This window comes from Rhinopithecus bieti, unplaced genomic scaffold, assembly GCF_001698545.2.
Source record: "Rhinopithecus bieti isolate Rb0 unplaced genomic scaffold, ASM169854v2 scaffold_364, whole genome shotgun sequence".
Taxonomy (NCBI): Eukaryota; Metazoa; Chordata; class Mammalia; order Primates; family Cercopithecidae; genus Rhinopithecus; species Rhinopithecus bieti.
This window is the reverse complement of record NW_016803104.1, coordinates 296,803-314,462: the sequence shown is the minus strand read 5'-3', so window position 1 is coordinate 314,462 and position 17,660 is coordinate 296,803. Positions and strand designations below refer to the sequence as shown.

The window sequence follows — 17,660 nt, the reverse complement described above, 5'->3', positions numbered from 1 at the left end:
AAAATATCTTCATGATTTTGGGATGGGCAAAATTTCTTAAACATGACACAAAAGCACTAATTTTGGAAGAAAATATGAATAAATAAGACTTTCTCAAAATTAGGAAATTTTGTTCATCAAAATTCAACATTAGGAGCAAGTCAAAACTAGCAAAATATTTGTAATACACATTAAAAGGACATATTCAGAATGTAAAATAACTTAAAAGTCAGTAAGAAAAATATTGGCTAAGTAATTTAAACAAAATACAAAAGATATGAATGGGTACTTCATAAAAGAAGATGCCCAAGTACCCAATCAGCAGATAAAAAGTATTCAACCTTATTACATGTTGGGGAAATACAGATTAAAACCATGGGGAAATATCACTTTACATCCACAGTAATAATTAAAATTAAGAGAACTGAAAACACTGACTTTTTACAAGCACATAGAGCATCTAGGAATGCCACACATTGCTGGTAGGAGCATAAATTCATACAATCGCTTAGGAAAACTGGTAGTATCTACTGAAACTAAATACATGTTTTCCTCATCCTCTACCAGTTCCACTCCTGGATAGGTAGAGAAATCCGTGCACCATGTCCACCAGAAGACAAGTCCAGGAATGTTCGTGGGTTCTCTTCTTCATGGCCAAAATTTGGAAGACACTTAAGTGCCTATTAACAATAGAATGGATGAACTGAGGAATATTAATATAAGGGAACCCTACATGGCAATGAAAAGGATGAAACTTCTGTACATATGACATGAATGAATCTCACAGATTTAATTCTGAGTAAACAAGACATACAACATTACACACAGTATGATTCCAACTACACAATGTTTATAAACAGACAAAATTACTGTGCAGTCATGGAGGTCAGAATAGTATTTTCCTAGAAGTTAACACGAGGAGGACTTATAAAGGGGCTTTTAGGGAGTCAAAAACATCCCATATCTTAATCTAGAAAGTGAGTATATAGGTATGTATGTGAGTGAGAATTTGTGAATCTGTTTGCTTGAGATTTGTTATTTATGTTCTTTACATGGTTTAATATCTCATTAAAAAGAAAACAGAGTTCATAAAGTTACAAAAGAGATTTTATTAATACCTGAAACTTGTTGAAAAGCTATAGTATTAAACTGTGGTGATGTCATTAGGGGAGCCCCTACCCAAAGAAAAAGGAAGGCTCAACAGAGCACAGGTGTTTGTTGTAAATGGAAAAATAAATCCATCTTCTGTTCATATTGCAGCAAGTTAACGCTACTGAAAGTATTGCAGCTTAGTTAAACTAGATAATTAACGTAGGATGCAAAAGATAGAGTCTTGTGGTATATATTAAAAATATATTGTTATATAATTAGCATGAATACTACTGCTGCTACTAACTACTACTACTATTATTATTGCTTTGTTGGTGCTGTTAGTGATCATTTTTAGTGACTGCCACAAAAGGAACAATACTGGATAAGGGGAAATTGATATAATTTATCTTTTCAAGCAGACTGTGGGCCTGTGGGTTGCAGTAAAAAGACAAGGAGGGCCTGAGTGATGTGACCCTTCAGATAGGGAACTCGCAGAGGGCCAGATGGGAAGTGGAGCAGGGAACGTCATTCCACTTGCCATTTTTCAGTAACAATACACAGTCTTCATCAGAACCAGCATTGTTGGGCTCACCGGTGTTCCAGTTTGTGTAGGTCAGTCTATTTCCTATCAGATCCACAAACTGTCCTTCTGTGTTCTCATCAGTGATGCCCAGGAAGGCTTCCTCCTTGATGAGATTCTGGATGGCTCTGTTCTCTGCAGCATTCCTGGGGGTGGCCACAGAGGCCTGAAACTTGGCACACAGGGCCTTCACTTTGTCAAAGGTCATCATTTCACCATTGGTCAGGAAGAACTTGTTCCCAACTTGTCTGCCCAGAGAGAAGGTCAGCCCTAAAATGTGAAAAAGTGGGTGAAATTGGCTCATCCTTAATAGAAATACCAACTCAAGGTATTTCTCAAGAAAAAGTCTTCTAGAGTAGAGTTGCCAGATAAAATATAGTATGTCCAGTTAAACTTGAATTTCAGACAAACAATGAATATTTTAGTATATCTCCTATATAATTTTTCAGACATACTTATACTAAAATGTTTTAAGCTGAAATCCAATCTAACTGGTGCTTTGTCTTTTCTTTGTTAAATATGGCAACCCAAATGTGAACAGACAGACTGGTACAAAGGCCTCTCTGTGCTTTCAGATCAGAATTCTAAAAGACATATAATTTGGACTTTCAAATTATAAATTATTAACTTGAGACCGAACAAAAAATGTCTGAAAATATTTGCCCCAGGCAGGTTAGACCCCATGTCCAGGTCTCAATACCAGTGCAACAAAGGGATTTAAGTCCCATTTTCAGTGAGCAATATCAGAGGGTAAAATATTAGGGTCTCTCTAGTTAGACTGACTTCCATCTATAAAGCACCCCTGTCATTTCTTAGCTTTGTGCATTTGAGCAAGTAATTTAACTTCCCTTTGCCTCCATTTCTACCAAAATGTTGTGAGAATTTCATGAGGTCAGAATGTGAGAAATGCCTATCAGGGTACAGAAAATTATATGCATTCAATAAATATTTATTGCATTCTATAAATATTTGTTGCATTCTATTTTTCCCAAATTTCAAGCTGCCTGGAGAGTAAGAGAAAAGCTTACACTTTTGATATGAGACATTTCTGTTTGCAGAGCTTTTCTTTCTGAGGCAGCCAGGCTACGATCACAATCTAGAAAATTAGAACAAAGTAAAGAAGCATTGTTGAGAAGGAGCCTCGGAACTGTGCATATACAAGGGAGTAGAGTATCTTTTTCAAATTGGAAAAAAAAGCTTATTTTACATTGATGTTTACACTTCAAAGGAAAATAAAAAATACTTAAAAGTCAAAAGAATGAAAAATCTCTATTTTCATCCAACCCCAAACGTCACTCTTTGTCTGTTTACTGTATCCCAAAGTACACATACATATCACATGCACACATATACTCCCTGATTACCTAGCAATCCGTAGACCAGGTTCTTCACAGATTATTTCTTTCCAAACAAATTGTTCTATCAAAACTAAAAAGAAATCTCTTGAGGCATTACTCTATTATGACCTGGTGAAGAGTGACTAAAAGATTACAGGGTTTTGCCTTTGGAGAGGTTTTGCTTTTGTTGTCTTTTGTTTTGTTTTTGTTTTTCCCAGGTTTGTTCTGTTAGTCAGGAAACCTAGATTTTTGTGAGTTGCCCATTATCCAAGTGGGGAGGGCAAGAGCAAACCACTTGTTGTAGTAGATGGCAAAGATGGCCTCAATAGGGTATAGCTCCTCTCATGTAGACATGAGTCTATTTCACCACTCGTTGAATCTGGGCTGGGTGACTTGTTTTGACCAATACAGTCTGGCAGAAATGATAATGTGCTCTGAGTCTTCAAGAAGCCTAAAGCCTTTCTTATTTCTACTCTTGGGAATCCTGTAGTCACTGCTATGTGAACAAGCCCTGGCTTGCCTGTTGGATGATGAGAGACGTGGTTCAATTACCCTCATCACTGCCGCTAACATTCAAACAACAGCCAGACACATGATTGAGACTATTGGCCATCAGTTGACCACAGACATATATGAGTGAGCCCAACTTAAACCAGCAGACAAATCACATGGCTGACCCACAGACTTGTGATTTAAATTGACGGCCATGTTTTTAAGCTATTAAGCTTTGGCTTGGTTTCTTATGAAGTAAAAGATGACATACCATGGTTACATGCTTTTGTAAAAATAGAAATAATAAACCCACACTTAGATGGCCTATTTTTTTCCCTCTAGGACCAGGGCCTCACACTGAACTCTTTCAACTGATGGAGAACCCAGGCTCAGCTCCTACAGGGAGTGCCTGATGAGGGAGTTGTCTTGAAAAGTTTGTAAGTCTGTACTCAGGCACTTATAGGAATTCCCTAAGTCTCTAAGAATGAAGAGAGGGCTGAGGGCACTGGGTCAGAAAGCAAATTTGGGTATCTTCCTTTGAAGGAACAGGAGAAGGGTCACATCAGGTACTCAAGGTCTCAGAACCCTGGGTGCACTCAGCTCAGACCTTGCTGTGGTCCTTACCTGGACTCTCTCCAGGGTCTCCTTTTTGGCCCTTTGGTCCTGGTGACCCAGAAGGCCCTGGATTTCCCGGAGGCCCCAACTTTCCAGGAGGGCCCTGTAAACCTCTGAGCCCTTGGCCTGTTGGAAGAAAAAGGAAATGTGACTTAATATCTATGTTCTTTCTCTTCAAGGGTTGGATGCCCAGTCCCTTCTCAGGAGAAAGGAGACCTTGACCCAGGACTGACCTTTCTGAGCACTGCTCTCAATAACTATATGGTATGCACCTGAGAGCAATAACTTAAGAAATAGAGTTGGCATATGGAGGTTACTGCAGGGAGGGTACGAAGTGAAAATTAACTGCATGTTTTTTACAAATAGTTGTGGTTCTCCTGTCCAGCCCACTGCTGCTGGATCTCCCTGTAAATAGGTTCCCCCAGTAAAACCTATGTTTGCTGGCTCCAGGTCTCTTCTTTGGCCCCTTGAACCTGGTGCCATCCCTATTGAAGTGAATAGGGGTCTGACATGACAATGACTATGACCCAGAGAAGAAAAATTCATCCTGTGTCCCACGCAATGGCCTGACCTGTGGGCCACTTTTCTGGGCAGGCAAGACAACTGTTGGTCACAAACTGCTGTGTGGAAGTCTGAGATGCCAGAGAATGAGAGCTGAATCTCTGTTTTGAGTTACAGTATAGTTGAGAAAAATATCTCAAATAGGACATCAGTCTCCTCATATCCCCAGGCAGTTTTCTCTGGAAGGTAAAGAATTGCAGAGACAGAACAGCCCAACCTGTACCTGGTTCCCCCTTTTCTCCCTTGGTGCCATCACGCCCATCTTTGCCTGGGAAGCCGTTGATGCCTGGCGAGTTACAGGCAATCACCGCAGGGCAGATCTTTTGGGAATCCTCACAGGTCACAGTTTCTGAGTAAGATGTTGCCACCACACACAGGAGAAGGAGAGGGAGTGATGGAAACAGGGACGTGGTCCTCCCCTTGGTGTGAGAAAAGTCAGGGAAGATTATCTCAGTTAATCAACACATATGTACTGAACATGCCCTCTGTTCTACAACCTGGGTGCACGCTATATAGAAATAGATGACCCATCCCTGGCCTCTAGTTGGGGATTTGCAAAAGTAAACATCCTTGTGACATTGTGTGACTAGTACTTTAACAAAGGTAGGCACTGTGATGAGCAGTGGGGATCCTAAGGAGGGGTTCTTCTGTGCCTAGGCCCCTGGTGTTGCTGCGGAAAGACTATAAACATGCTTTCCATGGCAGTGAGAACAAATGGGACTGTGCATTGCCAACTCGCTCATGCCCGTTAGCTTAGGGAATGAGAATGCGTGGAAACCCAGGTGTCTGTAGGAGCTTCCTCTTTCTCTTCACATCCCCTTTGAGTCCATCTGCCACCTGAATCCCATCTTTGTATCTGGGCAGCTGATTCCTCTCCAGGGCCTGTTAACTATCATTTACTCAGTGGCAGGCCCTAGGCTACAGGCTGGTGATCCAATGAGGAAGGTCTCAACCTCAGATCAACCTCAATCTTAGTCACCAACCCAGCCCAGAATTAACTCAAGTTTGCTTCCCCTTGGTGTTTTAGACAGGTTTGCCTGGATAAGCATTTTCTCTGGAAATTTCTTACTATGTTGGACCTGGCAGAGTGCTAAATCCCTCTCTACTTTCTGGCAGGAATTCCCCCTGTTCCGTGAGTCAAAACCACTGGCAATTAGACAACTTGCCTTGAATCCCCCTCCCATTTCTCAATCTTAAACTTTCATTTGTTCTTCAGAGCTTTCTTCCAGCTATTGCCCCACTAGGAATTCTCAGCAGTCCAGCCCCATAGGTCTAAGTCCTCGAGGCTCCCTTTGGAAACAAAGATAGTCTCCACTGCAGATGAACAGGTAATTGAGGAAAGTCACAGGTGCTCCAGCAGAAGCAGAAAAAGAGACATCCTCAACCTGATTTCTGCTTTTCATCCCACTTCCCCCACCCCTAGAAAGACTCCTCCATACCTCCAGGGCCATGTCAACTCCCCAAACCCTTGATCCAGGAACCGAGATTTATTCACCAGAAATGACTTACTGGTGTTTCTGCAGAGCAGGGACTCAATGACAAGGACGCTGGCCCTCTAGCCTGGGGCTCTGGCAGATGCCTCAGATTGAGGGAGGAGGCTGGGCTCAGCAATGTAGGGCCCAATCAACCTTGTGAACAAGGATAGCCTGGGCCTGGCCTTCAACTCCAGATTAATAAACAACTTTTCTCAGGACTAGGAGAAATTTAGGAGCCTCCAGCACAGTGCTTGGCAGCTGTGTGCTTTAATACAGCAAAATTCCTCTTTCAATTGCCATCCATTTTGGGAAATCTTGCTGAACTACCATAACTAGGTTCACCTGGTTAGTCATGTTGAGTTCCTTGTTTCCAACAGAAAAGCAAAGATACTCACAAATGCATACACACGCTTATGCCCACCAACTACACACACAGACACGTGCATGCGTGCACACACCCATCCATGAAAGCATATAGACCTCTTGCTGCCATTAATGCATTAAGGTCATTACTGCGTCAGACTCCACTTGATGTCTCCATGCCTGGACCCCTTACGGGCATTGCCAGCTAGCTCTTTCTCTTCTATTCAAACATTCCAATTTCAGAGAAGTAAGTACCTTGATCACTTATTCTAAAATAGTCCTACCTAGCAGTCTCTATCCTCTTAGCCTGAATTATTTTCTCTCATACTACTTACACTTTATGATATTATAGTCATTGACTTTACTTTTCCATTTTTTCATTGTGGTAAAATAGACATACCATTTTGACCATTATTATTAAGCATACAACTCAGTAGCATTAAGTACATTAACATTGTTGTGCTATCATCACCACATCATGGGACGATTTTCATCATCCCAAACTGAAACTCTCAACTCATTAAACTAGAATTCTCCATTTACCCCTGTCCACAGCCACTGGTAACTTCTGTTTTACTTTCTGTCTCTCTGAATTCATCTATTCTGGGTACCTCATATATGTGAAATCATACAATAGCTCCTTTGTATCTGGCTTATTTCACTTAGCACAATGTCTTCAAGTTTCATCCTCGTAACAAGAATTGTAAACTGTGTTAAAGACTTTGGGTTTCCTTCCAAGGGTCACTAGGGGAACTGCAATAGTGGAGAGATGATCACATTTGAATTTTGCAATGTGAATTTTGCACCTTTCTGGCTACGGTGTTGAGGGGAACAGGACTGGAGAAAAGCAGATTTAAAAGGAAGTGCTTGCCATGATCTAAGTAGCAGAAGACAGTGACCTGGGTCAGAGTAATCGCAGCTGGATTATGAAGGTGGGCACATTTGAGAAACAGGAGGTATTGATTGCACTTGAGAATTACCTACAATAGTGAGCGATAATAAGAAGTTTTCATGGGCACACACATTTATGACTTGACTATCTAGGGGCCACTCAACTGAGATAAGAAGCAAAAGAACAGCACTTGGCAGTACAAGATCATCGGCATCATGAGTGTTAATGGCTTGAGCCATGTTCCTGTGGTTAATGGGGACAATCTAGAAGGGATGGGAGAATACTTTCATGAAGCATAGTTCATTTGATTCTCAACTACATTTCTAATGTAGCTTTCAGAAAAATGCCATGTAGCTTGGGGTGTTGGGGAGCCCATCATGGGAAGTTCAGAGGCTGTGGGGCCATGTGGTGGGGATACTGTGGAGGCCTCCAAACACCAAAAGAAATATGAGTAAGATACACTGCCAGGTCCCTTCCAATTGAAGTCTTCTTGGCTTGTGGAGGGACTGGCTTCCTTATTTCCTGCTGACCTGTCCCCTGTGCCTGGAAAATTTCTGGGTTGGTATAGAACCACATGCCTAAAGCCATCAGTGGATATCAGGAGATCCAGGGCCTAAAGAACACAGCAGATTACTTGTTTCTCTTCTTATTCTTTAGCAGCCAGAGCTTCCCCCTGCTCCTGCTCCAGTGGCAGAAGGTGGGGTGAGGTAGTTGACTCCAGGTCACTGGTGGTGCTGGCTTTAATCACAGTGCTTGCTTTCATTGTTTACCTAGTCCAGAGGTCAGGAAACTGCCCTCCAGACCCTGAAATGTCCTAGAACTGGGTTCAGAGGGTGGGAGGATCTGAGGGAAAGTCAATTTAGCAGCTGAGCCACAGATTGGAATGTCGCCCAGTTACATCCTGCTCTCCAGAAGGCCTTTCCCAACAGGAGAGGTTCCTCTCCACATACTGCAGCCTGAATATCTCTCTCCACATCAATGCCCACTCTGCACTCCATCCCATACATAAGGCCACTGTGTGCATTTGTTCTGGACTTTAAAACTCTTCCCAACACTGCTTCCACTCTGGCAGCACCACAAGAAGTCCACCTCACCCCAACAGGCTGCAGAGACAACTGCCTCTCTGATCTGCAGGGGGACTGCCTGGTGCCCTACATCCCCTTTTTTGTAGACTAGGGTGAAATCCCAGCTCTCCCACTTCCCAACAGTGTGACCTTAGTCAAGTTCCCACTGCCTTCACGTCCTCAGTTTCCTTGTCTGGGAAAGAGGGCACCGCTGCCTTGGCCGCGGAGTGGTGTATCCTTAACTGGTCCACACTCAGAGTGCATGGCACATGGCTCACCACGACAGCCTGCTTAAGAAAGGCCTTCATTCCCTCCAGGGTGACTGTTCAAGAGTCTGCTCAGTGTGGGAAGCAGCATTCTTGGGTGGCTTCATGTGGGAGGCATGGTTTGAGATTCGGAATCAGAAGGCTTGGTTTTGACTCATAAATGTGAGCTTAGACCCCATATTCTGGCTGAACCTCAGTTTTATACCTTTCAAATCAGATTTTGAACCCCATTCCCTTTCCCACAGGGATGCTGTGAGTAGGACACTAGGAATGAGAATGTTACTGCTCTCCAAGTGAGGACCACCAGGAATATGCTTATAGTCAGATAAAATGGATTTATTATTTTTAGTTTTTGGGTTTTTTTTTTTCCTATTTGTTTCAACAGGGATATTGAGCACAATGCTGTAACCTAGGGTTTCTCAGTAACAGAGTGTCGGGAGGGGATTTCTATATGACTTGGTTTTGTGTTAGGTGGTTTTGGGGGAAGGGTTTAAGAAGGAGGAATCTCTTCTGGATAGGGTGCTGTCCATAAGCTGGGCAATTCTGATTGTGCATCTTTTATTTAGGAGATGAGTAGAACAGAGCAAGGTGAAGCTGTATTTTGTCAAAGAGTGGCCAATGTTTATCTTAAGCAGGAGAGGGGCACGTTTTTTGTTCTTGTGGTTCACAGAGAAACCTTTTGTCTGTATGAAGGCATGATTTTGGAATGATCTGGGGTCTTACAACAGAGTAATTTTGTTGTACACCGGTATTCTGTGGAAGTGTTCATGGTCAGCAGGGAATACCATGGTCTGGCCATGAGAGACAGGCTGTGAGAGACAGCTGACAGCTGTAGGCTGCTTTCTTGTTGTCAGCAATGTCCTTTGTAACTCTAAGGCCTGAACTTTCTATGCTTTTCATCCTGTACTGTCCTGTGTTCCAGTCCCACTGTTTTTTCTTTGCTTGTTTTTGCTCATGAACTCTCTGAGAACGTGTAAATGTTATAGGCCTTCTTTTTAACCAACACAAATACACAGAACCACAGCATCTGGCAAGGACTACCTTAGCCCCCTATAGCAATGTTGTGGGTGGTCTGAGGGTATCATATCTGCCCATGTGATAGAGACATGCTTATCTGTGACATGGCCTTGAACACGGGGTGGCTGCAGTGAAGGGAAGCTTAGAAGTTAAGATAGCAAAGACCTGCTCTTTTGCCGCAGAAATCAGAACACATGTGGCTCACAGAGTCTCCTCAGACATTCCTTGCTCCCATTCTTCCTCCTGCCCCTTCACTCCCAGGACTGGTATATTCCTTCCACCAGTGTCCTCACTCTGGCACAGTTGCTGTCTAAAAAAAGACCCAAGAATTTCCTGGTGGGTGACCCTCATTTACAGGTTTCTGGAACCAGTGACACTTCTTGTCCAGGCCCTTTCTCTGCCTCTGCTTTGATTCACTGGGCGACCCAGAGCAGCATGTGGCAGAGGTGACCAGACAGGTTACACCCCCAAAGGAGGTTTCTCACTGCTGCGATAAGGAGAGGGCTGAGAGGGGCACGGTCAGCACAATGGAAAGATAAGAACCAGAAGCACACGCTACTGGCTGCAACATTATTGGAAAGGAATACCAGTAATTTAAAATAAGTATAATCAATATCCATAGAGAAATCAGTGAAGATACTGCCCGTATGACACAGGCAAGAGGCAGTAGGAAAACAGCGAAGTAGAAATATTAACATGGACATTAGTCATTGGAATAATAAACACGATAGAAAGTGCAAACCACCAGGGTGGATATTGCTGAAGAACACACCAAGGAACTGGGGGAGCAGAGCAAAGGACTCTTGCAGGATTGGGAAACTGGAGAAATGGAAGTCAAGGGGTTAGAAATGGGAGATTCGGAGTATTAAAGACAAACGAGCAAAGCTTTCTGACACACAAAACGGAGTTGGAGAGATGGTACTCCTGCATCTAAACCAACCCAGTCACACAGATACCAGCAAGGAGGAGTGGAAGAGACAGAGATGGCAGCTCCCCAGGCCTGAAACGGGGAACACAGGGAGGATACCACAGAGAGGTGCTCACATTTTGAGGATCACCGAAAGCCATGGCTCAGTGAGTGCTTGGGCTCTAACCAATTAGATAACCAAACTCCCTTCTCCATGACAGTTAAAAATCTAGGTATTTACGGCAGTATCAGAAATGTAGGGAGTTGGGCAGAAACACTCTTCTTCCCAACACCATCTCACTTGATTCTTGTGATCAGCTGCATGTAACAGCCAAGCCTAGGTACAACAGGGAAAAATCATAAGTGACCCCAAAGAGCCTCCAATATCATGAGGCATGATAGATAGCAGGCACCCTTCCTGCTCTTTTGTAACTTCCTGGGACCAGACACAGAAAGCTCAGCTGTAGATTAATGATAGATTAATTGCGTTATTAACAGATTAATTGCATCATTAGTTTACCTAATATCCCACACTGTACACTCGGACAAAAATTCACCCTCTACGCATCCAGGTGTGTGCGTGTGCATGCCCTTGTGTACACATACTTGTGTATGTGTGTGTGTGGTGGGGGGAGTATCTGAATGTGAGTCTGTACCATTTCTTAAAGTCTGTCTCCCCACCTGTAACTAAATGAGCTCACCTGTAGCTTTGCGAGGATGAAAAGGTTTAGCACTCTGGAGCCAATCAGGAAACAGACATCACACAGTGTTCTAAACAGGGGTAGTTTAATATAAATAATTAGCAAACCCTGATTAAAAAGTAACCATAGAATGTAAGGCATTCTCTATGGTTCAGACTTCATTGGAGAAAGGGTAGTTGAACCCACTGGGTGGCTGTGCTGGTTTTTTGAACCAGAGCTTCTCTGCAGTTCTGGGACAAGCAGGCATCAGCCCTCCTCCGGAGCACAGGTGGGCCAGGCAAGCCGCAGGTGGTGGCTGCAGTGGTCGCGCAGCGCTAGTGGGGCGCAGGTGCAGCAGACGGCCCGGAGCGCGGCGACCCTGAAGGGAGGGCCACTGCTGCCCTAAGATTGCGGGAGACACACCTAGGGGAAGAGGGACGAGCAGAGGCAGCACAACAGAGGTGCAGGCAGGAAGCTTCGGTCCCGGTGTCCCTGCTGCAAGGGCTGCAGTGGGTTGGTGGCGAGGTCAGGGCGCGACTGCAAGCTCCCGGATTCGCGGCCATACTGTGCGTTCCAACCACGGTGCCTCCAGATGTTCTCATCCGCCAGGCCGACCCCGGAGAGGGCCTCCCGAAACTGTGGGAGCCCCCTTTTTCTTGCCATGTCTCTCTAGCGCCCTCTACTGAAAATGCTTTGCATCGTGCTCACTCGAAAAACGCTGAAAGGAATTCTGTGGTTTATCACAGAGCATGTTTCGAAGGGTAAATTGGGAGCTGAGAGTCCTTTGATGCCCTGGCACAGTAGGCGTGTCCACATCGTCGTGCACGGTAAGTCCACAGGCCCTGTGTGCTCCCCCTGTCTGTAGATGTATCATCAAGAGTCCCTCGAGCCCGGCCTCACTGGAGAGCTGAGCAGCAAAGGAAGGCAGAGGGGTGGGCCTTGCCGGCTCTGGGCCCCGAGGCGTGAGGCTGGGCTCCCTGTTTCTTCCTTCCCTCCTTTCCTCTTTCCCTCCTTCCTTTCTTCCTTGCTTCTCCCTCCTTCCCTCCCTGCCTCCCTCCTTCTGTCCTTTCCTCCTCCCTTCCCTGCCTCCCTCCTCCCCTTCTCCTCTTCTCCCCTCTCTCCCTGCTTCCCTCCTCCCATCCCTGTCTCCCTTGTCCACTCCCTGCTTCCCTCCTCCCCTCTACCCTCCTCCCCTCCTCCCCTCCCTCTTCCCCTCCTCCCCTCCCTCTTCCCCTCCTCCCCTCCCTCTTCCCCTCCTTCCCTCCCTCTTCCCCTCCTTCCCTCCCTCTTCCCCTCCTTCCCTCCCTCCCCAGGCACAACACATTGGCTCCCAGCCCAGCGCAGCTTTAAGAGACCCACTTACTTCAGAGGAACCCAACCATTCCCACAACCACTTCTCCAGAATAGGAAGATGGAGTTACAGGTGAATCTGTCCTGGACAGAAAAGTAGAGATCCTGGAGGAGAGTGAGTTGAACTGATTGAGAATGAACTGCCTATTGAATTGGAGGTGGGGGGACGGTCGGGGAGGGTTGAGGAAGACCTTCTCTACCAGAAGGATCAAGGCAAGGCTGGTTCCACAGGGCTGGCTGGGCTACAGACTAGCTGCCTTTCCCCTCTGCATACAGTTGGGTACCCAGCCGCCAGACCCCACAAGTGAGGGGGTCAGGAAGGCATCACGGACAGATGTGCACATATCTCGTTTTCATTCCACTCCATCCTGACCTGAGGATTGTGACTTAGACAAATACCCTCATCTTGTTGAGCCTCAGTTATTCAGCTGTAAATGGGAGGAAGGAGAGCATTTAGTAATGGTAAATATGTAAGAGTGCTAATCAGGAAGCTCTACCCACTGAGAAAACAAGAAAAAAAATTCTTGTCCCCGAAAGAGGACTAAGACGGATTGCTTTCTGAGATAGGTGCGGACATGCAGACCTAGAATAACGAGGTCAGACTCACCCGGAAATACTTGTCCCCAAGTTGACTCCCCTGTTTAAACAGTCATAGAATGGTGGAGAGGGAGGATTAGTCTTCTCAGGCGGCTCTGTATGGCTTCCAGGGGCCATGCTGAGGGATGGGGGTTATCCGGGCCCTGAAGGCCCAAGGCACTTGAGGGAAGAACAAACTTTGCTGTGTCCTGTAGGGAAAGTATGGGTCAGCCCTGCCATCTTGTGGCCATGCTTAGGACTGCAGGGGGCCAAGGGATACCCTAAGAGATCGGGGTTGCCTGTCCCCTGCCCGCCCCCTTGCCACCTGACAGCTGTCTTCTCATTCTACACATTAATTCTGGAAAGTTACTATGTGTTAGGCTCTGGGAGGGAACCTGGGGAGACAACAGAAAACCTAATTGCCTTTGTGAGCTCCCAGTATAATGGGGAAAGATGACACAAATGTATATTAATACAATTGTTGCAACAAAGATGACAAATGAGGGACTGAAAGAGATAATAATGGAGAGATCACTGAAGATTGTGTGCTCAGGGAAAACCTCTCTGGGGAATAGGAAGGGTCCCAAAGTATGGAAGTAGGAGGAAGAACGTTTCAAGGAGAAAGAAAAGCATTGCAAATTAGTAAAGATCTTGGCATTTGAAAGACTAAATCCGGACTCAGGTCTCTTGAACTTCTCAGGGTGCCAGGCATCTCACAAACAGCAGTGCTGTATCTCCCCTCCTCCCTTTCCAAGATATGAACTCTGGGATGTAGATTCTGGGCCTGGACTCTGGTCTCCTCGTTCTGGGAGCTGCTCTCTAGGCTGACCCCAGGGCCTTGACCTAAATTTTTTCTTTGAAACTTGAGTTCTAAATTTGGGGTCTGGTCCCTGTCCTGACTGTCTAGGCTCAATCCATCTATCTCTGGTCTTGGTTCTCTGAGATCATGCCTGAAGGTTAGGAGATCAGAGCTCCTGGTCTCTTTGCTCTGAGCTCTGAACTTAGACCTTGGGAATCAGGACACCAAGGCCTTGGTCAGGGCTTGTGCTACTTGGATGAACTCTGGGCTGCATTTGACATTGTGGTCTCTACTCTCTGGATAGGCAGGAGTCTATATTGTAAGCCCTGAACAACAAGTCACTGGATCTGCTCCAGGTCACGTGTCTCTGTGGTCTGCTGACTGATGCTTCATTTGAGGCTACTGCTTCTGGAGGTTGTTGCTCTTGGCTGTAGGGTTAGGATTTTAGCCAGATTCTTCATGCCGGGCTGGAAACAAAGGCAGTAGGTCTTGCATCTTGTAAAGCATAAAAGAGGCTCTTGCAGATACACAAGGAGCTGGGCCTGCCTGGACACTTCCTCCTCAGGGACTGCCCTAGGAAACATGGGTCTGGCCAAAGATTTGTCCTGGGAGGATTGAGGACCCACAGGCACATCTTGAAGAGATGCAGAAACTTGCCCATCCCTGATGTCTCAGGCCAGCCCAGATACAAACACAGAAATGGAGACAGACAACCTCAGACATTGGACTGTGAGATGAGGAGAGAGGGTCAGGCTCACTGTGGTCTTCCTGTCCTGTATCTTTCACACTGCCTGGAACATGTGGGACCATAGCAAACATTTGTTAATGAATAAAAGAATAATGAGCTATGAGAGAAAACTTAGAAAGATGTAGACAGACAAAAGGAGGGAGAAGGAACAGGCATTTGTTGAGTAACTAATGTTTGCTTCTGTGTGCTAGTTGCTTTATAGGTAATACCTCACTTAATTCACACAACACCTTGAGTTGGCATACAGTATGTCATCTGTGTCAAGGTGACAAGGCCCTTCCCAGGTTCCCTGATTCACTAGGAGGACTCCTGGGACTTAGCCTATAGTCATGTCTGTGGTTATAATTTATTTACTTATTTATTTATATGAGACAGAGTCTCACTCTCCTAACCAAGCTGGAGTGCAGTGACTTAATCATGGCTCACTGCAACCTCTGCCTCCCGAGTTCAAGCAATTCTCCTGCCTCAGCCTCATAAGTAGCAGGGATTACAGATATGTGCCATCACAAAAACAGCCACTCCTGGCTATTTTTTATATTTTATAAAATATAAAATATAAAATTATAAAATATAAAAATATACGGGGCTTCACCGTGTTGGCCAGGCTGGTCTCAGACTCCTGACCTCAGGTGATCCACCCACCTTGGCCTTCCAAAGTGCTGGGATTACAGGCATGAGTCACCGCACCTAGCCCTGGCTATAATTTATTATAGTGAAAAGATGCAAAGCAAAATCAGCAAAGGGAAAAAGGTACAGGAGGTGAAGTCTGGAGGAAGCCAATTGCAGGCTTCCAAGAGTCTTCTTTCAATGGAGCCACAGAGGGTATGCTTATTTCTTCCAGCAACAGACTCTGATAACACATGTGTAATATTATGTACGAGGGAAGCTCATTAGAGACTCAGTGTCCAAAGTTTTTATTGAATGTTGGGCACTTTCTGCCTAGCATGCACCAAAATTCCAGACTCCTAGAAGAAAAAGAAGTGTTTAGCATAAATCATATTGTTTGTAGAATAGTTTAGGTGCCGTGCGCCAATCTTATAAGTTGTGGGAATGGTGGGAACCCTTGAGAAATCCAAGCTCCCAGACTTCAGCCAAAGGCCAACCTTGCAAGTAGGCCTCTAAAAATAATAGTCTTGGGCCTACCGGGTGCATTCTTTTCTTCACCTTGAGTATGACTGGTACTGTGATACTCAGTGTCTGAGCCTTTGGACTGTGAACCCAGTGTCTCCTCACCACTGGGTGTCCTCTCATCAATAGCCTCCAGGGTGTCATTTTGAGGAAATCACAGAGGGAGGGCTGGACCCTGTGGGGGCCTGGAAGGAAGGTAAATTTGGGGAAGATTAATGTTTAAAAGTTTGAAAAAACCCATCAAGGCTAACCAAAAATGCTTAAGACCTGGGGAATCTGTATGAATCTTAGCACTGGATATCTCCCTGTGATATTTACACACCGCATGGCATTTAATCTCTCCGGGCATCCTGTGGGGGTCAGAGTCAATATCCCTATTTCTCAGATGAGGGAAGAACTGCAAATAGGACCTAAAGTCTGCTAGCTTTTAAAGCCATTGTTTTCCCCTCAGCCCATTTAATATTCTGTGTGACTGTGGCTCCAACTGCCAACACCTGCCTTTTTATGTCACCGCTAGAGTGTGACTGGTCTGCTGTGAGTTCCTAAACTCCCCTCACATCCTTTTCTTGCAGAAAACCTCCGCTTCCTCCTTCCCAGGCCTACTGCTCTGCCTTTGTTCTTTCACTTCTTCAACATGGCAAACTCTGTTCCTCCTTCTGCCTCAGTGCAGTCTGGTCCACTGCCTGGGATGCTATACCTTCTTCTTTATCATGGCTTCTTTCCCCTCCTACAGGACACATATTTCAGAATGGTGGATGATTTGTGAGTATTTCGCGTTCCTCCACCAGAGGTAAACTCTTGAGGACTGGCAACCACTCTGTATCTCATGAAATGTCAACCTATGATCAGAGAATATGAAAATCTAGACGTGCTTTGTATTCTGGGCAAATTGAGCTCTGTGAATAATATAGAATTGCATTCACATCCTAGTCAACCATGGGTTACGAGAAGCCTCAATGTTCAGACCAAGGACAATTGGTGTCTGATCCTAAAAGAAAGATACAGGCTCTAGACAAAGAAATCCAATTAATCACAACACAAGTGGAAGACGCCAAGACACATATACTTGAACCTATCACAGAAAACTGAAAAAAGTCTCATCATTTCCATATAGAGATCCAGCACTCATGTGAAGAGTAAGTTCAAGTTTCTGCAGGATTGTTAGCTCAAAACCAAAGAACTGGCAACCTCCCTGGGAGAGAACATTGGTGATCATGTCCAATCAGAGAATGGAGATCACATTGATAACCAGGCAAAAGGATCCTAGAGGAAACTGAAGGGTTTTGTAAGGCAGTTGGACATTTAAACATTGAAAAAAGAGGAAAATTCAATTCTATGCCAACATTGCTGAAGAAGAGTACAGAAAAGCTGAACTGACAAGTCCTCTGAAAGGGGCTGAAACTGAAGAAGCCTGAATCCAAAGGTCAGATCCACATCTTAGAGGAGAGAGGAAATGAGTGAACTCTGTCAGCAGAAAGAAATGGAGTCTGTGTCTCGGTTATTTCTGTCAGAGTAGATTATGACTAACAGCAAGATGTGGGAAGTTTTGAAGCCAAAGACCTGATGAGTCATAAAAATGAGCTCGAGATCTACAGAAGACATTGCAAGATATCAAATAAAAGCTGGAAATACCATTTCTTCTTCTCAGGGACAGATTCTGTCCTTAGAACTAAAAGCTAATGGTAATTGGTTGAGAGCTTGGGAAGCTGAACAAAATCTTTTTCTTTTTTTTTTTTTTT

At 44.9% G+C, this 17,660-nt stretch overlaps 1 protein-coding gene across 1 annotated transcript; it reads right to left on the bottom strand.

Moving 5' to 3' along the window:
- Positions 1 to 26: 26 nt before the first annotated feature.
- On the bottom strand, positions 27 to 6,221 carry MBL2 (mannose binding lectin 2). Its single transcript, XM_017893497.1, has 6 exons — positions 6,096 to 6,221; positions 4,880 to 5,075; positions 4,105 to 4,221; positions 2,682 to 2,747; positions 2,628 to 2,630; positions 27 to 1,921 (listed from the first exon to the last, which is right to left on the bottom strand). The coding sequence occupies exons 1-6, from the start codon at positions 6,105 to 6,107 to the stop codon at positions 1,548 to 1,550; spliced, it is 768 nt and encodes a 255-aa protein (XP_017748986.1). The 5' UTR covers positions 6,108 to 6,221; the 3' UTR covers positions 27 to 1,547.
- Positions 6,222 to 17,660: the final 11,439 nt, after the last annotated feature.